The sequence below is a fragment of the Chionomys nivalis genome, chromosome 10 (genome assembly GCF_950005125.1).
Source record: "Chionomys nivalis chromosome 10, mChiNiv1.1, whole genome shotgun sequence".
Classification (NCBI taxonomy): Eukaryota; Metazoa; Chordata; class Mammalia; order Rodentia; family Cricetidae; genus Chionomys; species Chionomys nivalis.
In genome coordinates, this window is record NC_080095.1 from 82,981,048 (window position 1) to 83,004,081 (window position 23,034).

The 23,034-nt window shown below is 43.5% G+C and overlaps 1 protein-coding gene across 1 annotated transcript in view; it reads left to right on the forward strand.

Annotated features, from left to right (window-relative positions):
- Positions 1-23,034, forward strand: part of Prkar2b (protein kinase cAMP-dependent type II regulatory subunit beta) — a 95,212-nt gene that overhangs the window by 53,640 nt on the left and 18,538 nt on the right. The window contains exons 3-5 of the mRNA XM_057782836.1: positions 1,880-1,932; positions 6,789-6,872; positions 22,371-22,477. Coding sequence (XP_057638819.1) covers positions 1,880-1,932; positions 6,789-6,872; positions 22,371-22,477 — 244 coding nt within the window. The remainder of the gene's footprint in view (positions 1-1,879; positions 1,933-6,788; positions 6,873-22,370; positions 22,478-23,034) is intronic.

Genomic DNA, 23,034 nt, shown 5'->3' on the forward strand with positions numbered 1-23,034 from the left:
ATGTCTACATGTATTTATGGCGAAGAAGTACAATATTGCAAAAATATTGTAATAGAAGCCAGTTAAATGCTCAGTACTAGGAATGGAGCTAATTATAGCAAGGCAGCATAATTTGTAGTCCTTAACAATATTTACTGTTTCTGGTGACACAAACACTCTTCAGTGTTAAGGGGAAAGAACGCAGGTTTTCAGACTGCATGTGCAATATAAATCCAACTCTGACAAATACCAGGGGGAAATATTCCCAGTATTAGCAACGTTTGTTCCTGAGAAAGCGGCTTATGAATAATTCATGAAAGTTTCTCGTAACTATATGATTAAATTGATCATTTCATGGCAAGCTTAGATGTTTTTACTGTTCATGTTCTCTTTGATAATCTTAGGTCATAAACATTTCTTTGCTTTGGAAATGAAGGTAAAAGGGTTAAGTTTTGAATAGGAATAAGCAGAAAGCGATCACCAGTGTTGTAAAGTATGGCTTTATATTATAAAAATTCCTTATAAATTAAATGTAATCAATTTTAGGGGTGAGGCCGGGCGGTGGTGGCGCACGCCTTTAATCCCAGCACTTGGGAGGCAGAGGCAGGTGGATCTCTATGAGTTCGAGACCAGCCTGGTCTACAAGAGCTAGTTCCAGGACAGGCTCCAAAACCACAGAGAAACCCTGTCTCGAAAAAACCAAAAAAAAAAAAAAAATTTTAGGGATGAATTTCTTGCTCATAATTAGTGGACCTTTTAACCATCATGGTACTCTTTATGATCACTAATTTAAAAAATTATTTTTTGTTGCGATTATAATATAGTTATACCATTTACCCCTCCCTTTTCCTCTCTCCAAATGTTTCACATTCTCCTCTTTGCTCTCTTTCAAATTCATAGCCTCTTTTTCATTAACTGTTACTAACATGTATGTGTGCATGTGCACACATATATTCCTAAATATACGACCTGCTCAGTTTGTATAATGGTATTTGTACATATGTTTTGACCACTTGAACGTGGATAACCAGTTAGCGTACTGGGGGAAACTTTCTCTCCCCTTCTGCATTCTTTAGTTGTCTGTAGTTCTTTGTGTAGAGTTGAAACCCCTGGGCTTCCCCGTCCACGTTAGTGTGCCTGTAAGTGTCATGCCTGTTCACCTCATGCTTGGGCGGTCATGTTGGCGTAGCTTCTGACATCGCAAGGAGACACAATCTCACAGCAAGCTCCCTGATCCTCTGGCTTTTACTATCTCTTCATAACATTCCCTGAGCCTTGGGTGTGGGAGTGTTTTGTAGATGTATCCATTGTGACTGGGCTCCACAACTCTGCGTCTTGATTGGTTGTGGTTATCTGTAATTGTCTCTGTCTGTTGCAAAGAGAATTTTCCTTGATGAAGAGTGAAGACTACGCTTGTCTGTGGGTATAAGAACAAATATTTAGAATACAGTTAGGAATACTGCTGGCTTAGTAACACGGTAGCTGTGGATTCTTCTGCAACATCCATGACTTCATTAGTTCTTTGACTAGGTTTCCAGAACCAGGTATGGTTTCCTTCCTGTTGACAGGTCATAAGTCCAACTAGACAGCTGTTGGTTACTGCCAAGGTATGCCTGTCACCGCTGCACCCTTGGGGTTATCCTGCCATGCTGGTGGTGGCTATGATTTGTGGGTGTCATATCTGGGTAGATTGACTGTTGGTTGCTTTTCTTCTCTGGAAGCTTGCCTGTCGTCTTCTGGCACCATGGACTCTAGTCCTCAGGGAGGAGGCTTTCAAATCAGTACCAACTCAGGGGCCTCTGGGTCCTGTGTCTGAAGTTCACTGATCATTAAATTGTAAAGCTATTTACTGCATGTATTTGACGAACAAATGCTTAAAATGTCCCCTTTTTATTTGCAGTTTGTGCAGAAGCTTATAATCCTGACGAAGAAGAGGATGATGCAGAGTCCAGGGTACGTAGTTGACTGGATTAGGTGATGTCAAATGCATTGTGTAAGGAAAATAATAATGGGCACGCAGACTTTCAGGACAGACAGTGAAATTACTTATTTTTTCCCTCACCTTATCTTGAGAGTCTACTTCTACTTCGAATTCTACAGAAGGATTTTTATCCGCCCCCCTCACTCTGCACATAGTCTCTCTTGGATGAAACAAGACAAGAATGTGAGTGCTCACTGAAGTTATGGTACAGTCCTTTCACTAAAGGCATCCTGATGATGAAAAATGTTTTGAGCTATTTATTTTTCTTATAGCCATAGTTATTTATAAAAGGTGTTCCTACTGTAGAGAGATGCTGGTAAAGACCTTCTGCTTCTATCAGTTGCTAACAGAAGGTTCCTCGGAGGCAGACAAGCCTCAGTAGAATCACAAGGAAGGTGCCAGCACAGCACACACCAGGCCTTGCACAGACTGGCTCTTGGAGGCCCTGATGATTCCGTAGCATTTCCCTTGTGCGCTTTGATACAGCTTTCAAGCAGTACCCTTAGCTTATGTCTCCCATTAGTGATCCAGTAAGAAGGAGACTAAATAAGAAATTACTGTGCCTGAACATGAAGAAAAGTAGTAACCTACCTACCTCCCTCCCTCCCTCCCTCCCTCCCCTCCCTCCCCTCCCTCCCTCCCTCCCCTCCCTTCCTCCTGTCTTTCCCTCCCTTCCTCCCCTCCTTTCTTTCTTTGTACATACTTTGGAAAAATCTCTTTTGTATCTTCAGTCTTAAAAAGTGTTTTTTTAAAACCTCTATCTATAGCTCTGAAAAATGCAGAAAACCAGACAGCGGGTCCAGAGTTTTTAGACTGTTGAGCTCCTGAAGTATATGTATACCCTTGGTATAAACAAATATACATATGCAGTCAGATTCTTCAGTTGCTAATCTGGAACATGCTGTTATTGCTCTGTGTGTGTGCTACAAACCTTCCTTGCCTATCACGCGCTTCATCTGTACATCCACATTATCCTTATTCATTCTTTGATCAAGAGGCATTTAGGTTGTTCCCAGGTTCTTGCTATGACAAATAATGTTCCTATGAACATAACTGAGCATGTCCCTGTGCTATAATTGAGCCCACTTTGGGTATACACTGGGTCTTGAGGAAGGTTGTTTCCTAATTTTCTGAGAAATCGCCACACTGACATCCAAAAGGGCTGTACCAGTTTGCACTCCCACCAGCAATGCAGAAGTGTTCCCTTTACCCCACAACCTCTCCAGCATAAGTTGTCATCAGTGTTTTTGATCTTAGCCATTCTTACAGTTGTAAGATGGAATCTCAGAATTGTTTTGGTTTGCATTTCTCTGATGGCTAAGGATGTTGAGCATTTCCTTAAGTGTCTTTCAGCCATTTTAGATTCCTCTATTGAGAGTTCTCTGTTTAGGTCTGTACCCCATTTTTAATTGAATTATTTGTTCTTTTGGTGACCGATTTCTTCAGTTCTTTGTATATTTTGAAGATCAGCCCTTTGTCCAATGTGGGGTTGATGAAGATCTTTTCCCATTCTGTAGGCTGCTATTTTGTCTTGTTAACTGTATCCTTTGCTTTACAGAAGCTTTTCGGCTTCAGGAGGTCCCATTTATTAATTGTTTCTCTTAGTGAACGGCAGGCATTTTCTTATGGAAGGTGTGTGTGATGGCTAGTGTGGTGGCTGTCATTTTAACATAAGCTAGAGCCAGTTTTAGAAGAGGTAATTTTAATTGAGAAAATGCCCCCACTAGATTGATCTTTGGGCAAGCCTGTGTTATATTTTCTTGATTGATGCTTAGTTCACCGAATCACACCTCGGGGCTGGTGGTCTTGAGTTCTATAAGAAAGCAGGCTGAGCAAGCCCTGGGCAGCAAGTCAGTAAACAGCCCCCTTCCATGACCTCTGCATCAGCTCCTACATCTAAGTAAACCCTGTTAGTTGCTTCTCTGATTCTTTTCCTTGAAAGGCAGCCGAAGTTCAGAGCAGGAATTGGCAAACACTTTATATGGGGATTATTTTTTAACTGAAATCTCACTATTTCTGAACATGAATATTTAGTGTTTGGGAGTCGGAAGCGCTCTGAAAGTCTACTCCGCCCTACTGCTGTGGCTCAGAATCATCACAGGCAGTGCACAAATGTAAGCATGTCTGTGTTCTGAGGACACTTGAATTTCCTCTCATTTCCGTGTGTGTGTGTGTGTGTGTGTGTGTGTGTGTGTGTATGCGCGCATGCGTGCACACCTGTGTATGCATGCAGGGGTCGTGTATGGGAGGGGGAGAGAGAGAGAGGCAGAGGGAGCGAGAACACAAAGGTAAAGCCATTCTTAGCTCTGAGACCATTCTCTGCAGATGTGCTTGCAGGGGTGGGTCTGTTCTGGGGTGTGAGTGTGTTCTCTTAACCAGCTTGTTAGGGATGAATCCCAGCTCTGCAGCTCCGGAACTGTTAGATGATGGAGAAGTCAATCGAGTGTGTGCGTGTGTTTCTCACCTCTAAATTACCACCTGTTTTCAGGGGTCTGTTACTAGGTTAAAATGAATTGACACTTATGGAGCCCTTGAAATACTACCTGGGGATGGGCAGTGGTGGCACACGCCTTTAATCCCAGCATTTGGGAAGCTGAGTCGGATGGGTCTCTGTGAGTTCAAGGCCAGCCTGGTCTACAAAGTGAGTAGCAGGATAGCCAGGGCTACACAGAGAAACCCTGTCTTGAAAAAACTAACTAAATAAATAAATAATGCACCTGGCATGCATAAGATGCCACACAAATGCTTGCTTAGCAAGATTTTTTATCTTGAAATGAGAAATTTTAATAAAAATCATGAGAGCTTCTTGGCTGGCAAAAGCTTACACTCTGGGTACATTGTTAAAGCTGAAGAGTCCAGAGACAAGCCTGGCGCACAGAGTGATGTCAAACCTACTGAAAATATGAGTCCATAGGAGCGGGCAGTATCTGCCCCCTGACTGCTCCCAAAGCACAGACCGTACTAGGCCAAGGGTCTTTGGCAGAATCTGTGTCAGGGAGGAGTGGGGGATGAGCAAACTGCATAGACAGCAGCCCTAGAAAACATTCTAGAAGCTTTGGTTGTTTAGAGCCAGGAGAGCAGGAAAAATGTCTCCCCTGTTGAGACCTCACCAGAAGAGAAAGTATGGGGAGAAAGGAGAGAGACTTGAATTGGCAGAGGGTGAAGCATCACAGAGTGGAGACCAGACCATAGTCTGGCATTTCCACCACCGCCAGTGCTGCCCACAATGCCACTGCTACCACGGCCACCACACTGTGGCTGCCTCACAGGCACTCCCTTGGAAGCTTTCAGAGTGAGAAGTAGCCTTGATCCCTTGTGTGTTGAGTAGAAAGTGGTGAGCTCTGGCTCGTGTCATCTGAGGTTTGAAGGTTTCTGTGTAGCACTGATAATGAGTGGTCTGTTCACCTGCCATCTTAGGGTCTAGGTTCAGATTAAACAGGCTTCCCATACCTTACACCTTACATAGTGACTTCCCATAGCATGAGAAAAAAATGCCTGGCAAAAATAAAGTAAGAGAATAAGGTTTGTTCTGGATCCAGTTTCCGGGGAGTTTTAGTGTGTCGTGTGGGGGAAGTGTGTCTGTAACGGTGTCAGGAACGTCACGGGGCACCATCCAGAAAGAGAATGCTGGCCTGGAGCTACAGGCAGCTATAAGAAATGCCTGCACATTCATTCCCATCTGCTTATACTAGCCAGGCCTCATCTGCTAAAGACTCCACGGCCTTCAAAGTAGCAGCATAAACATGGGACTCAGTCTGTGGGGACACTGAGTCCCAAGCCACACACGTTCATTGAAAATCTGCTGAGATCTGATCACTAGCAGATAGTCTTTCGTGTTACTATAGATCAGAGAGGTCTCCAATACTGTAAATGTCAATTCCTTCAGGCTTACGCTTCATTGGTTTGTTAGCTATCTCTTCTGCCGAGATAAATGTCCCTGTGCGTTTTGATGTTTCTGTGGGCACAGACTCCCTGCTGTCTGATGCTGCCTGCTTTGATGGGAGAGGTGAGGCATTGGCTTAGCAGGTCCTATAGAGTTTATCTGTGTACCCTGGCTGTCCTGGAACTCACTCTGTAGACCAGGCTGGCCTTGAAACTCAGAAATATGCCTGCCTCTGCCTCCCAAGTGCTGGGATTAAAGGTGTCCGCTACCACTGCCCATTTTAAATTTTAATTGCTTTTTTTTGTTCTTGTTTTGTTTTTTTCTTAGAAACAAATGACTGCTTCGTTGCCCTGAGTAAATGTTCAGTGAGAAGATAGAACACCAGCTTCTCTTAACTTTATCCTAAATGACCACATCTGTATTTCCTGGATTCATTTCCCCTGAACGCACATTCCCCTGATTATATGGTTGCTTGGTCCTTTCTGTAAATTCCTAACATGCTGTTGGGACAGTTACCTGCAATTTTTCTAAAATCTTATTTAATTTTGATGCAGTATACATGTAAGAATTCCCTTGCTTCTGCAGACATTATCAAGTTTTAAAGGAAAGAGCTGTAGCCTGAAGAGTTTAAGTTCAGTCCCAACGGAATGAAGGCAGCATCTAACATTCCAGCATAGCTGTATAACACTTTGTCCTTTTGTACGTGTCCGTGTAGCCTGGGATGTTTGTTGTCTTTATCGCTGCTCACACATCTTCTCATAATGTGCTTTCTGGTCTTGGGGAGAATTCCCCTCCCAGGAGCTTCTGAGCACAGTGCTGGTGGCTGTGCTCTGTAGACCAAGGGACGGCTCATGGACTAACCCTTGTTAGCCAGCCAGAGTGAATGTTGGATTTTACCTGGTATTAACTGTTGTGTTTGTTTTCTTGATTTTGATGTCTTTTCAGATAATACATCCCAAAACTGATGATCAGAGAAACAGATTGCAAGAGGCTTGCAAAGATATCCTGCTGTTCAAGAACCTGGATCCAGTAAGATAAATCGTAATAATAGAAGTGGGTCAAGACCTGGGCAAGGACCTGAATCTCTCCCTTTACGAGCTCAGTTCACTCTGGGATCATGGTGGAGACAGACGGTTGCATGCACTTTCTGGTCTTGGATCTGTGGATACTGGATACACTGTGTTAGAGCGCCAAAGGAAGATAATGTCATATTCTCACGGCCAACCCTGGGGTGGTGCAGGGAAGGAGAGGTTAGACCACTGTGTACCACAGAGGCCCCTGGTGGTGCAGGGAGGGAGAGGCTAGACCCCTGTGTACCACAGAGGCCTCTGGTGGTGCAGAGAGAAGCTAGACCCCTGTGTACCACAGAGGCCCCTGGGAAGATAATGTCATATTCTCATGCCCAACCCTGCATAGGCCCCTGGTGGTGCAGGGAAGGAGAGGCTAGCCCCCTATGTATCACAGAGGCCCCTGGTGGTTCAGGGAGGCAGAGGTTAGACCCCTGTGTACCACAGAGGCCCGTGGTGGAGGTCTTCCCTGCTGCTCTCAGCAGTCAGTAATAGGAAATATTTGAATGCGTGTAAGCTCTACATTGTTCGTATTTTAAATGTAGCATTTTACTTGGCTCAAGGCAAGGGAATGTTTGATTCTTGGAAAGAATTTGACATCTCTAGTCTACACAGAGGGTGTTTCTAGCATACCGCTTGGTATGGCATGCGCGTTTAGATTTAGCTTCATGCGGTTGGCTAAGTGTACTGCTTTGTCATCATGGGTCATGTTTTTGCTATCTAGTGATTTAGGAAAGAGCTGCTGCTTGTTCCAAATATGAAGAACCAACTTTTACTACTTACTTCAACCTTAAGTTTTTCAAACTCCGCCTCTTCTAGTTTTCAGATTGATGTCTGAGAACATCAAGTCCTGCTGGTTTTTAGATGAGGATTTTTGTTTTGTTTTGTTTTTTGTTTGGACATTTTTTTTGAAGCACTAAGGCTCTACATCATACCCATACATGCTTACACCCTGAAATACTAAAAGAACTCAATAACTTCTTATATAACCTTATATCATGTTCTCTAGGAACATGAATTACATTTGGACCTTGTACATCATCCCTGAGTTCAGATTATTGTTTTGACATTTCTGGTTGTTGTTTTGTTTTGTTTTTTCTTTTTCTTTTCTTTTCTTGTCTGTTTTTTTGTTGTTGTTGTTGTTATTGTTTTGTGTTTTTTGAGACAAGGTTTCTTTATGTAGCCTTGACTATCCTAGAACTAGTTCTATAGACTAGACTGCCTTTGAGCTCATGGAGATTCATCTGCCTCTGCCTCCCGAGCGTTGGAATTAAAGGTATGCACCGCCACTGCCTGTCTTTGTCTTTGACATTTCCACATTGCCTCGTTTATTCATTTCTTGGGGGCAGAACACATGCCTCTTCCTGCTTCATTTAGCTCTTTAATGTATGCCCCCATTGTCCTTTGTACTCATCAGTGCCTGAAGCCAGAACATTCTGAATTACAGCCTGATTTTTGTAGCTATGCATACTTGGTAGTAATATTTCAAATAGATTTGATAATTTTAATAAAGTAGTGGTATTTAAAGACTGTCTAGGGCTGAGGAGAGATGGCTCAGTGAATAAAATGCCTACCCTGCCACCGTGAGGACCTGAGTTCAAATCCCTGGTGCCCCTGTAAAAACCAGATGTGGCAGCGTGTGCCTGTAACCCAACACTGGAGGGAAGGAGGTGGTGTGTGTGGAGACAGGTAGATTCCAGAGGCTTGCTGACAGGCCTGTGTAGCTAAATGACTGACTCCAGATTCAGTGAGAGACCCTGTCTCCAAGAAGTAAGGTGGAGTGCTAAAGAGAAAGACACCAACATAGGTGTCTGGCCTCCATGTGAGGATAGCGTTGGAAAATGCATCTCCACAGACATGTGCATACAACACACACATGCACGCACAACAAATAAATAAAGGCTCAAATCTTATCGAAACGTACAGTAGTAATCTCTGACTGCTTCAAGAGAGGTGTGTCTTTTTCCAGATGTGTAGCCACCTCATGCAAACAACCGGAATTGAACTCAGAAAAGAAAATAGGAGGGGGCTTCTTGGAAAGAATGTGTTCAGAGCAAGAGGAGTAAGAGGGGGTGATGGGGGAGTGGCCAACATTCATTATATACATATATAAAATTGTCAGAGAATAAGAAGTACTTAACTCATTTGAAAGTTAGTAGGAGCAAACAGATATACTAAACAGATCACAGTGACTCTTTTAACTGTGATTCTGCTCTTCCCGTGTGGATTCGTCTGTTCAGAGTGGGTCTGTCTATGTACTCAGGCCATTAACTCCGTGTTTGCTACATGCAGTACTGAGCCATTTATATTTGGGGTGGGTTTCTATTAAGGATCCTCTAGTTTTTACTAGGTCTTTACATGGGAGAACTTAAGCAATCACTGTGATCAGTGCCCCCTCAAGTTTTTGATACAACTGTGTATCAATTAAGGGATGTTAGTCAGTATGGAGATCATGCTCCAGCAGGTCAGAGTGGAGCCCAAGGGCTTGTACTGGTATCCTCCTCCTCCCCATCTCTTTTCTCCCTTCCCCTCTTTTTCTTCTTTTTCTTTTCCATTTGGCCTGGTGTGTGCTAAGCAGGTGCACTGTACTTATAAACCCAATCCACTTTTTACTTTTATTTTGTGGTAGGGTCTCATGTACCGAGTTACCCAGACTGAATTTCACCTCATTCTGTTGCCCAAGCAAGCCTTGTAATTGATCCTTCAGATTCGGTTTCCCAAGTAGCTAGGATGAGAGGCCTGAACCACTGGGTGTTGCTAAATGAACTCTTTTATGAAAAGGCTTTTAAAAAGACTTGCACCGTCTGCTAAAAGTCTTATGTAACGTCCGTGCTACTACGTGTACTATGGTCCTGTAGCCTGTACTATGTGTACTACAGTACATCTGTAGCATGCTGCCTGCACCAGGAAATGGTTCTAGAGTTGAGAGTCAGGCGATGGGTTGGAGATTGAAACACACACACACACACACACACACACACACACACACACACACACACACACAGAGACAGACAGACAGACATGAGTCATCCTTGAAACAAGAATGCCAAGAATGGGGCTGGAGAGATGGCTCAGAGGTTAAGAGCACTGGCTACTCTTCCAGAGGTCCTGAGTTCAATTCCCAGCAACCACATGGTGGCTCACAACCATCTGTACTGAGATCTGGCGCCCTCCTCTGGCGTGTGAGCATACATCGAGGCAGAATGTTGTATACATAATAAATAAATCTTAAAAAGAAAAAAAAAGAATGCCAACTTTATTGTGTTCCAGGACAGCTTAAATAGTGCTTTCCCTGACCAATGGCCACGCCTCAGCTCTCAGGATCCTTCAGCTGCAAGCCACCAGAAACCACTCCCCTGCCATCAGGGTCTTCTGCTCAGAGCAGCTGCAAGCACAGGAAAAGAAGTGATTTTACTCTGGCAGACGGGGTCCACAGTCCCCAACAGTCTTCAATGTGTAATATAAAAGCCAGTTCATGGGTAGGAGACAAACAGCACCAAAATCATGAATTAATATTACTGATTATTTTATAGGAAAATATATTTAATTTTTTAATCTTTAGTTTGGAGGTACGTTTCTTTTGTAAAGGCCTGACTGATGTCAAACTCAGGGTCATCTCTCTCTCCTCTCCTCCTTTCCTTTCCCCTGTCCCCCCTCCTCCCCTCCCCTCCCTTCCCCTTCCCTTCCCCACTCCTCTCCTCTCCTCCATCCCCTCTCCCTTCTCCCCTTTCCCTTCTTTCTCCTCTCCCAAATCCTTTTCAGGATGACATAGAATGTTATAAAACAAAACACCTTAAACCCTTATGTATACCTGCCTGCCTTCCTTTTCCTCCTTTTATTCACTGAGACAAGTTTGCATTGCCCATTTGTTCATGGGCACAGGGTCATCCACAGGACATGGGGGGAACTTTCCAGTGGCCAAATCCCCCAAAGAAAAGTGACTGCTCCTCCCGGTATCCATCAGCCCCAATAGCTGGCCTGCTAGGGTCTGGGCCTCGTCTTGTGCAGGTAATTACAGCTGCCGTCAGTTCATATGCACAGCAGCCGCATTGTGTGCAGGGGACATGTCACTGCATGCCTCCCATCCTTAATGTTCCCTTTGTCTCTTCTTCCACATTGTCCTGTGCATGGTGGCTACAAATGAAGCATTTGGAGCAAAGGACTTAAGGGTCTTAGGTGTTTCCTTTGGCAATTAAAGGGGGAACATGAGAGGGAGATGGGGGAGGACAAAGGAATGGAACCCATCAGGAAACCATCCCATGGTCCAGTATGAGAAATGGGCCTGAACTAAGGAAGGGAGAAGGGTAAGCAGAAAGGAAAGGATGGTTGCTTGGCATGCAGGATTAACCGATGTGGTACTTGACAGCTGGTTGGGCTGGGACCCGAGGAGCATCTAGGATGACCACCAGTGTCCCACCGCAGTGACCATGAAGGCAATACCTTTCCAGAACTGGGAGAACTCCAGAGAGGAAGGAGAAACAATAATTACCAATTAGCACAAAGAATAATGTTGGCTTTGTAGCTACTGTCTCGTTTGAATTTCCTGAGGTTAGGGTTTAGCTTGAAAATTTCACACCCCCTAGACCCCAGAACACTTTCCCCTTGGAGTACTGTATAGTGCAGATTTTCTAATTATTAATGTCTTTGAAGATATTCCTTTCATGAATATTTTAATGTTCCACTCAGTAGGCCATTTTCCTCCTGAAATATTTCTAATTTGAGGCTATCTGGAACAATTTCCCGATGCTCTTCCATTAACGCAGAGAAAATTGTTGCTGCCGAGGTGAGTCAGAGCGTTTCCTGAGCTGGGGCTCCCATTTGCATTCTGTGAGAGAAGTAGATGTGGGTTTCCTCGAATGGCTGTCAGCATCACCGTCAGCCTCTGCGCATTAAATATTTCCTCAGTTCTTCTCACTCTGTGCATAATTATGGGGAAATTAGGCTTTGATTGACTAGAGCAGACACCTGTCACATAAGTAAATTTCTCTATTTTATTAGGAAATTTTCATATGCTGGTGTGAATTCTTTATAATTTAAAAGCAGTGTTTCATATGTCTGCTTAAAACGGAGCTAATTCTAACATAAACAAAATTTTTATTGTAGCTGTTTATTTCATTTTTCCCATTTGACATTTAGAGTCAGAACTAATCAATAAAGCTGATACTTCCCCTCTGCCTTCCCTAAAAGAAACACATCATAAACAAGTAAAATACAGTATGAGTTAGCCATTTAATTAGTCTTCAGGATTTCGGTAGGTGACCATATGTTGCCTGAGGTAGATGAACTCATTAGCGTAAAAGGTTCCTGCAGGGCCGATTAGCATCACGTCAGGAAATCCTGGCCTCATTGCCCTCCTGGCTCCATCTCCAGCCCTGGCTGCTGCCCATGAACAGGAGCCAGGGCTCACCCGTGATGAGGAAGGAACAAAAACCACTTGCAAACCTATCACTACCATTTCCATGTGCTTCTCTCAGTCCACGGGAAAATTAAAAATTTTGTTTTCTGAATAGAGGGTTTTTCTTTTTAAAGATTTATTTTCCTTTATGTGTCTATGGGGTGCAAGGCATGTATGCCACATGCATGCAGATTCCCTCAGGCATCAGAAGAGAGCATCAGTTCTTTTCGTTGTTGTTGTTTTCGAGGTAGGGTTTCTCTGTGGATCCCTGGCTACCTTCAAACTCAGAGATCCACCTGCCTCTGTTTGTCTGTCTCCTGAATGCTGGAATTAAAGGCGTATGCCACCACCACCTGGCAGGTTTTTCTTTATAATCAAGAAACTTTAATTACTACGCATAAATTTACTAAAATTCATAATGAATAAAAGTTAGTGAAAGGAAACTGCCCTACAACTCTATGTCCCAGAAGACCTGTCTCTCAGTCCTCAAGGCCTTTACATTATCTTGTGTAGCGGACTTTTCTTTCCTGGCATCCAGCTCCCAAATAACCACACAGAAACTTATTATTAATTATAAACGCTCTGCCAATAGCTCAGGCCTGTTACCTGTTCCTTGTTGCAAGCTCTTACATTTTAAATCAACCCATATTCCTTATCTAACATTCTGCCATGTGGCTTGGTACCTTTTCTTAGTACGGCAATTCTCCAATTCTCCACATCTCCTCTCTATTCTGACCTCCTTCCTTTTTTCTTCACGCTCTCTTTTGTCTAAAGTCCCACCTAACCTCTACCTGTCCAACTTCTGGGCAGCCAGCTTTGTAGCACAAACAATAAAAATCCAGAGACAGAAATTGGGGTTCAACCTGAAAACCAGAGAAGCAAAGCAGCCAAGCCACTAGAGAAGTCTTGCCTCTACCAAGGTGACCGTAAACTAAGCAGACTAAACCTTTCTCTCCTCCCATTTTATTTTCCCTCTAGTGCTGGGATTAAAAGCCTGTGACTCCCTAGGACTGGAATTAAAGGTGTGAGCCACCACCACCTGGATTTGTTTCTGCATTGATCTTGTGTAGCCCAGAATGACCTTGAGCTCACAGAGATCCAACTACCTCTGTCTCCCAAATCCTGGGATTAAAGGTGTATGATACCATTACCTGACCTCTAGTGGCTTTAGCTTTGCCTTTGGTCCTCAGGTAAGATTTATTATAAAAATACAAATAATATACTGCTACATGCCTTCTTTATTAACACAACCACAGTAACATATTTTCACACATGTCAAGGGATATTCCACACTCTTATTCATTCCCAGGGTTGTGTAATGCATATACAAGTATATTCTATTTAAAATTTTAGTGGCAGCAATATTTAATGTAGTGTTTTATTCTCTTTTGTTACACACTGTATTAGATACCATAGAGATATATGAACTTAGAGCCTCTGCTTTTTAACTTTTTTTATTAGTTCTTTGAGAGTTTTAAGTTCCCTGCGTGGCATGTGTAATTACCTTCAACTCTTCCCAGACCCACCCTCCTTTCCCTAAGTGACCCAACTTTGTGTCAAAATAAACCAACCTTTCAAGACCACTTTGCACTGCCGGAACTGTTCTTGGAGTGTGGTCTTTTACTACAGCATGTCTTTCCCAGCAGCTAACAACTGCCAGTCACTGCTCATCTAGGGGTTGGATTGTGTGCCCAGCTTCCCTGTCTACCTGGGATTTGATTGGGCCTGGGTTCTCACAGGTTTTGCGTGTGCTAATCACAACTGCTGTAAGTTCATCTGTGGGGCTGCCCCGCTGTGCCCAGATGTTGTGACCTGGCTTTTATATTCTTCCTGCTCCTTCTTCTGCAGTGATCTCTGGGTCTTGTGGGGATGGTGCTGAGCATTTGGGAGTCTCTTACTCTCTGCACCTTGGCTGATGATAGGTCTCTGTGTTTGTCATCATCCACTGTAAACAGAAGGCTTTCAGAGGAAAGCTGGTAGATGTGTTGATCTGTGGATATAATGATAAGTCATTAGAGTAAGTTTAATACTCTGTCCATTTGGAGGCATAATAGGAATAGTTCTCTTCTAGGCTTATGACTTGTGTAGCCATAAGTTCTTGGCACAGCAGTGGTGCCAGGTAGGGGTTTCATCTTGTGGAGTAAGACTTAAATTCAGTCACAAAGTGGTTGGTTGCTTTCTTGGGTATGTCTTGCTAGACAGGCTATTGTTGTAGCTTGAGGAGTTCGCAGCCGAGTACGATGGATGATTACTGTTCATATCTAGTACCTGCAGAGCACCTCCCAGCCCTATGAACGCCAGCTGGTGGGAGGGGTGAAGTTGCTAAGTCCATACCGTCTTGATCTCATGTTTTATGTCATGTCTTCAGTATACATTCTTACTGCCATGTTCTGGAGGGTAACCAAGATTAATGGTAATAGCTTATGATGTTTGAGGGTCAATGGGACCTCATTATCCAACCACTCCAAAAGAAGAAACCATTTCTGGACCTGGGCTTTTTGTTAGCCTATGTTGTCTAGTAGGGGCATTGTTACCCTGTTATAGGGTAATCCCATTTCTGTCTCTCTCTCTCTCTCTCTCTCTCTCTCTCTCTCTCTCTCTCTGTATGTATGTATTTGTGTATGCACTCAAGCTGCTGCCCACACACACTTATCATTCAAACCACCAAACAATGTTAAGTATTCACGACCTTGGATTTAGCATTAGATACCAAAAGCAAGAATGAGAAAAGATATATAATGAACTTCGTATCACCATGACATTTTATAAGTCACAGGACATTATGCCCCCCAAAAGTGAAAAGATAAGCTACAGAATGGAAGAAATATTTGTTGATCATGTACTTGAGAAAATTATAGTGTTCAAGATATATAAACAAAGTAATAAGTACAAAAATCCAATTTTAAAATGAGCAAAGTACTTGAGTAGCTTTCTCTGGAGAAGACAAATGACAAGCAAGCAGATAAAAAGATTCCTAGCATGGTTAGTCATTAAGAAAATGGAAATCAAGACCAAATAAAACACTACTTCATCTCCACAAGGGCAGCTATAATTAAGTAAAAGAAAAACAACAAATGTTGAGGACATGAGGACATTAGGACATTAGAACTCCCTTTCATTGCTAGTGGAAAGTAAGTAATTCAGCTGCTGTGGTATATCACTTGGGAATTCCTCAAAGCTAAGACTAGAGATACTGTACAGTTCAGTAATTCCTCTCATAGACTTGAGGTCAAATATCAGTTGAGACAAGTACTAGTGCATGAATGTTCATAGCAGCACTGTGCACAGTAGCCAGAAGGAGGTAGAAACAATCTAAATATCCATCATCAGAATATGGGATCTGAGCCAGGCCGTGGTGGAGCACGCCTTTAATTCCGTCCCTTGGAAGGCAGAGGCAGGCGGATCTCTGTGAGTTTAAGGCCAGCCTGGTCTACAAAATGAGTTCCAGTATAGCTAAAACTGTTACACAGAGCGACCTTATTTTTCACAAAACCAAAAAGGAGAAAGAAAAGTGTGAGATCTGGGGGTCGAGGTCAGGTAATCAGGCCTATGTGCAAGAGCCTCTGTCCATTGAAACTTCCGACCCAGTAAACGGATTCTAAAATTTACATCTAAAACAGATAAACCTGGAGAGGCAGAGTCCCCCAGAGCCTACAGTGTTGAAATCCAGTCGGTGAACTGATAGTGGCTTCAAAGCTTAGTATAAGCTACGACACCAATCTTGACAAGAAATACGCAAGTTTGAGTAGCGGCGCCAGATAGAGCCCATGAGTAGCTCACGTGAATCAGCTGGACAAAGGACAAAGGCAACAAGTGGCATTGGAACAAACGGATGCCATATCCCAAAGAATCTAGACAGATTTTTTTTTTTGAAAGTCATGCTGTTTTTATTTATTTTTTATTTTTTTTTAACATTTTTTTATATTTATTTATTATGGATACAATATTCTGTTTACATATATGCCTGCAGGCTAGAAGAGGACACCAGACCTCATTACAGATGGTTGTGAGCCACCATGTGGTTGCTGGGAATCGAACTCGGGTCCTTTGGAAGAGCACACAATGCTCTTAACAGCTGAGCCATCTCTCCAGCCCCTTAACTTTTTTTTAATTGAAAAAAAAAAATTTCCCGCTTCCTCCCCGCCTCCCATTTCCATCCCCCTCCTCCCGCCCCTCTTCCCCTCCCCCCACTCCTCTTCTCCTCCCTCTCCAGTCCCAAGAGCAGTCAGGGTTCCCTGCCCTGTGGAAAGTCCAAGGTCCTCCCCCCTCCATCCAGGTCTAGGAAGGTGAACATCCAAACTGTCTAGGCTCCCACAAAGCCAGAACATGAAGTAGGATCAAAACCCCGTGCCATTGTCCTTGGCCTCTCATCAGCTCTTGAACTTGGAGGCTACCAGTGCCCAGGGCAATGTCTCCAGTTAGTTCCTTGGGCACCTGAGGATAGGGAACCTGAAATGAACCTATCCTATAGCCATACTGATGAATATCTTGCATATCACCATAGAACCTTCATCTAGCGATGGATGGAGATAGAGACAGAGACCCACACTGGAGCCCCGGACTGAGCTCCCAAGGTCCTAATGAGGAGCAGAAGGAGGGAGAACATGAACAAGGAAGTCAGGACTACGAGGGGTGCACCCACCCACTGAGATAGTGGGGCCAATCTATTGGGAGCTCACCAAGGCCAGCTGGACTGTGACTGAAAAAGCATGGGATAAAACCGGACTCTCTGAACATGGCGGACAATGAGAGCTGACAAGAGGCCAAGGAGAATGGCACGGGGTTTTGATCCTACTTCATGTTCTAGACAGATTTTATACCCCTCATGAAAATTAACCCCAAATGGGCCAGAGACCTCAAAGTAAAATGTTTAAGTCATAAGTAGTGTAGATATCTAGATGATTTAGAATTTGATGACTATTTAGATAGGATGCCAAAAGTTCAGTGTATGGAAGAAGCAATGAGATGAACTTAACTAAAATTAAACATTCTAAGACCGAGTGTGGTGCTGCAGTGCACTATAATCTTAGTGCTAACAAATTAAGGCAAGAGGGGTATGAGGTACGGGATGTGTGTGGCTGCATAGTGTGGGCCTGCTTCAGAAAGAGAAAAAACAAAACTAAAGTGTTTGGCTATCAACAAGCCATGAGCAGAGAGAACATGTTTGCAAAAGATATACCTGATAAAGAACAGTTAAACAAAATGCACTAATAAGTTTTACAATGTAGCAGTAAGCAACAACCTGGTTGAAACTGGTAAGATAGATCAACAGGTAAGGTTGTCACATAAAATGGAATAGAAATCAGGTGGTAAATGTATTCATATATTGTTTATTATGCTACATGAGCTTAGAAGACATCATGCTAAGTGAAGTAAGCTAGATGCAAGAAAACACGCTTTGTCATTCTCATTCTAGTGTATTGAAACTGTAGAGAGAAGTTTCTGTCCTGCCTTGTCCCACAGCCATTCAGTCTCAAATAAACACACAGAAGCTTATATTAATTATAAACTATTTGGCCTATTGCTCAGGCTTATTACTAACTAGCTCTTGCAACTTAACTCACAATTCTTACATATGTTTAACCACATGGCTTGGTACCTTTTCTTAGTAAGGCATTCTCATCTTGCTTCCTCTGCATCTGGCTGGTGACTGACTACTCTGCCTTTCTTCTTCCCAGAATTCTCCTAGTCTGATCCTCCTGCCTATACTTTCTGCCTGAGTACTGGCCAAACAGTGTTTTATTAAACTAATACGAGTGACAGATCTATACAGTGTGCAAAGAGCATTATCCCATAGCATGAAATATCCAGAAAATAGATATCTACATAGAGAAAAATAGATCATGGTTTCTAAGGAGCTAGAGGACCATGAAAATAGCAAATGTGTACTTAATAGATGCAGGATTTCTTTTTGGGATAATCAAAATATTTTAGAACCATAGGGAGGGTTGATGCTCAGTATCCTTTGTCACCAGGGAAAAGCAAATCAAAAAACAGTGAGGTACACCCATCAAAACGGCCCAAATCCAGAACCCTAATATCATTGAATGCTGTTGAAGGCGTCAAGCAACAGGAACTCTGGCTCATGGCTGGTGGGGATTCAAAGTGGTTTAACCACTTTAGAAGTGGTTTGGCGGTATCTACCTCACTATTTTCCTACACTCCAATTTTTCTGCTTCTCTGTATTTGCCCAGAGATGTAAAAACCTAACGTTCACCCAAAAATCAGGATACAGTTGTTCATAGCAGCTTTGTTTAAAATTGCCCAAGGTTGGGAGCCACCAAGATGTCCTTCAGTGGATGAACGGATAAGCAATATACATTCAGACAGCAGAATATTATGTAGTAAAAAGAAATGAGCTGGTGAAGCCATGGGAAGACATGGAGGAAACACACATTAGTAAGTGAAAGAGGCCAGTGTGATAAGGATAGACCTACCTGATTCTAACTGTCAAGACATTCATAACAGGGAATGATGGGATCAGAAATACAAACTCAGTGGTAACCAGGAGTTGAGAGACAGGAGCGATGAATAGCTGGATTCAGAGCATTATTGGGGTAACCCTAGCTGTGTCACTGGTAGCTTTTAAAGTTGACAGAGTGGCAATGCAGTGCTTTTGTAGGTGCAGAGCAGCAGATGGAGTGGTGTGTGTGGCTAAAGCATACTTTGAGGATGAGGTTTAACTCAGCTGATTTAAATCTGTGCTGGCGGAGGCTTGTCCATGGATGGGGGCAAGGAGCATTGGAGAAACGCCTCCCTCACTGTCTGCTAGGAACTTGCAAGTCCTCTGAAAAATAATAAGACCTCTATGCATTAGTTCAAGCATGCTAATTTCTGTTAATTTTATCATTCACTAGCTGTTGTAAAGGACTAAATCATGTTTTCGGGAAAAAGAATAAAACTGGAAATCATTATGTTGGGTGATATAAGCCAGTCCAGATATTTTTAGAATCCATATATATGGGGCAGGGGGTAGAAAGGGGAATCAGGAGGGGAGATGGATGTGTGTGTGTGTGTGTGTGTGGTGTGTGTGTGTGTGTGTGTGTGTGTGTGTGATATCCTATATACATATACATGAAGGAGTAAAAGAGAAGGGTAATAGAACGTGAGTGGACTGAAAGCAAAGGGAAGACTGAGAGGTGGAAAGGAACGAGTCAGTCAGAGGAGGCCAGAAGCAGAGGGACGGTCATGGAGGAACACGATTAGAAGAGATACTGACTCTATAGGAAACCCGTGATGAAACCCAGTAGTTTGTACTCTTACTTTAAAAACTAATATAAAAATGTAATGGCTAAAACATACTGTGAGGACCAGGCGGTGGTGGCGCACACCTTTAATCCCAGCACTCGGGAGGCAGAGGCAGGCAGATCTCTGTGAGTTCGAGACCAGCCTGGTCTACAAAGGCTAGTTTCAGGACAGGCTCCAAAACTGCAGAGAAACCCTGTCAGGTGCGGGCGGGGGGGGGCAATACTTTGAGGATAAAGTTTAAATCAACCGTTTTCAGAATGAAGTCCCTCCCCCAAGGAGCCCTGAGCTCAGCAAGTTTGAAAAACACTTCCCTGCTCGGGAAAGTCTGCATTCGCCTGCAGCTGCAGAACCATTGTCTTTGCAGAACAACTCTGATTGCTTCACAGCTCTCATTCTGAGGCAGGTCTTTACACGGTATTAAAACCGCCACAAAACCTTGTGGCCGTATGCTGGCCGCTGGACCTGCCTGGTGTGACAGATGATGGGTTCCTATGTAGGACTTCTCTCTCCTGAATGCCCCTCCATCAGCCTGTTCTGCTAATGGCAGGTTTTTAACATTTCACTTGCCCCCTTTCTGAGTGTCCTGCCAGAGAAGGAGTAGTCAGGGTGGAGGTTGTGCATTTGAAACCTTACAGGTTGCTTTATTTTCCTGTTCTTTCTTCTCTTCCTTCGTCGTCTTCTTCTTCTTCTTCTTCTTCTTCTTCTTCTTCTTCTTCTTCTTCTTCTTCTTCTTCTTCTTCTTCTTCTTCTTCTTCTTCTTCTTCTTCCTCCTCCTCCTCCTCCTCCTCCTCCTCCTCCTCCTCCTCCTCCTCCTCCTCCTCCTTCCTCTCTCTCTCTCTTCTCTCTCTCTCTCTCTCTCTCTCTCTCTCTCTCTCTCTCTCTCTCTCTCTCTCTCACACACACACACACACACACACACACTCACTCACTCACACACAGGGATCTCTGTGTAGTTCTGGCTGTCCTGGAACTCACTCTGTAGACCAGCCTGGCTTCAAACTCAAGAGATCCACCTGCTTCTGCCTCCGGAGTGCTGGGATTAAAGGTGTGCGCCACCACCTCCAGGCACTGGGTTGCTTCTGTAGTGTTTATTACGTGTGTACTTTTTCATAGAAGACTGTGAAAGTGTCTCTTCCTCATGATGACTCCAATACAGCGTCCATCCTTGAGTCTGAATCTTTTCAAATCTAATAAGTGAATGTGTGAGAAAAGTGATATCTTATTTCAATCTTAATTTGTATTTCTCTTCATTTTTGAGAGAAGCTATGCATCCTTTTTCAAAATTATTTTAAGACACACCCCTCCCCAGAAGCACAGTGGCACCCTAGACTCAGCCTAGACTTGGGCTTTGTTCATTGGTTTAACTGGGCTCCTTAAGGCTCCCTTTCAGCCTGAAAAACTTTCCGTCCTGGAAAGTTTGTTCCATATTCTTCATTTTCTGTTTTCTCTGAACTTTTTCCTTTCTTTGTTGACCTTGTGGTTTGGATTTTATTCTTTCTTATTAAAATATTCGGTTGGGTGGCATTTGCCATTTGCATACCTATACCAAGAGCAAACCTTAATGTAAATGCAGACTTTGGGTCATTGGGTCTCTGAGTGCAGATCAGGTGTAGCAAGCCTACCATTGCGCTGGGGGTCGTTAATAGTGGGGAAGGCCGAGGAAGTGTGAAGTCCTGTGAGACTGTCTCAGTGCACCCATGGACCTAAAACTGCTCAAGAGGTTAATTTTAAGAGGGAAAAATTTAGCAGTCATGTTTTAAGATTTTTGTCAGGATGCCTGTGAGTATAATATCACCCCGAGCCATCTCTGGGTGGACAAGCAGCACTGTCCGAAAGCTCTCTTCTGCTCCTGACATCTACTGTGTGTGGTTGTGTTGAGGCTTCCAACAAACAACTGATTGTAAGGCCTGAGGAAGTAGGGCAGTCTGTGAGCTCAGGTGTCACACCCGGGGGCCCTTGTCCCAGCAAGTTTTCTGTGCTGGTATTTGGTGTGTCTGTACAAGCTCTCTCTCTGGGTTGTTTCATTTCTCGCTGGTCACTTGTCTGGGAAATTAAGTCCAGTCTGGTCCACTAAACATTGTGTTTAGGGGGTAAAGGAACTTTATAGGAAGATACCTGACCCACGTATGCCTTTAAACCGTCCAGCTTGTTTTTATTCCTGGGTTTTAGCTCCACCCTCATGGACCACATAATTTTATTCTGAATATTTTCTACACTGTGCTCATTGGCCGCTCCAACACTATTAAAGACCTTTCCCAGGAGACGGAGACGGTCGGTTTTTGAAGAGAAATGACTGGCAGAATGTGTGCGGGAGCCTTCTGTTGCTACGGCTTAGCTGCCCTCCGCCCCAGTCTGTGCTTTGTTTTGCGCACTGGCACAAGCTGTAAAACTGAAGGCAGGGTGTAATTTCACCAGGTATTTAGGACCTCCACACTAATTCAAGCAATGAGCAGTAGGAGGTTTTAAGAACAGACAGCTTAAGAAAATTTGAAACAGTTCATTACCACCCTAGTTATTTTTGTTTTTTTTTCCCCTCCAGATGTGTGGCAGTTTAGTAATTCTTTCTTCATGTGAAGTGGTGGTAGTTACAAATGTTCTTAAGTAGACGGATATCATCACTTTCATTCAGATGTTGAATATGAGAATCAATAGTGCTCTCATTTGTATGTGGTGAGGGATACTGACTTTTCTAATAAAACTCAGTGGTAATGATATTCTGATTTCCTAGAAATCGTCCACAAAACCAGAGATTGTGTGATTCCTTGAGAAACTGTGTTCTCGGTGCACTTAAAGACATCTTATCTCTTTAAAATATAGGAGCAGATGTCTCAAGTGTTAGATGCCATGTTTGAAAAACTGGTCAAAGAAGGGGAGCATGTAATCGATCAAGGTGATGATGGTGACAACTTTTACGTCATTGATAGGTAAGTTTCATCCAGCTTTACAATTGACATTTAAAAAAATGTGCTGTGTACAATCTCAGCCGTCATTGTGACTGAGCGAGAAGCCAGGCTCAGTCAGCGTTGATCTTTCGGTGGGTATTTCTGACTACTGAACCAGCTTTACATTAGAGCCCAGTACATTCTCTTTCCACTAGAACCCAATTATCCACTGCAGATGAAACACTCTGGTTCACAGAAGTGACAGGGCTTGCTTGAGGTCACCCCGGCCGTGCATCTGACCCACAGCCAGGTCCTCTGTCCCCCACTCGTGTTCACGCTCATGGCTCTGGCCTGCACCGCCTGACACCTCAGGGCATCAGGGAGGGGATCAGTATGCAAGGCAGCCCCTCTAACAGACTGCCCACTGGTGGCATGTTTTACTCTCTCCAGTCCATTTTGTTACTCATTTTGTCCTATCCAGAATGGTAAATCTAGAAAGGAGTGTCAGTGACGAAAGAAAAGGGGACTATATGGCAGATTTTAAATGAATAGTTTAGAAATTATTGTGCATTGAACAAATGCTAGGAGGTTCCCTCACA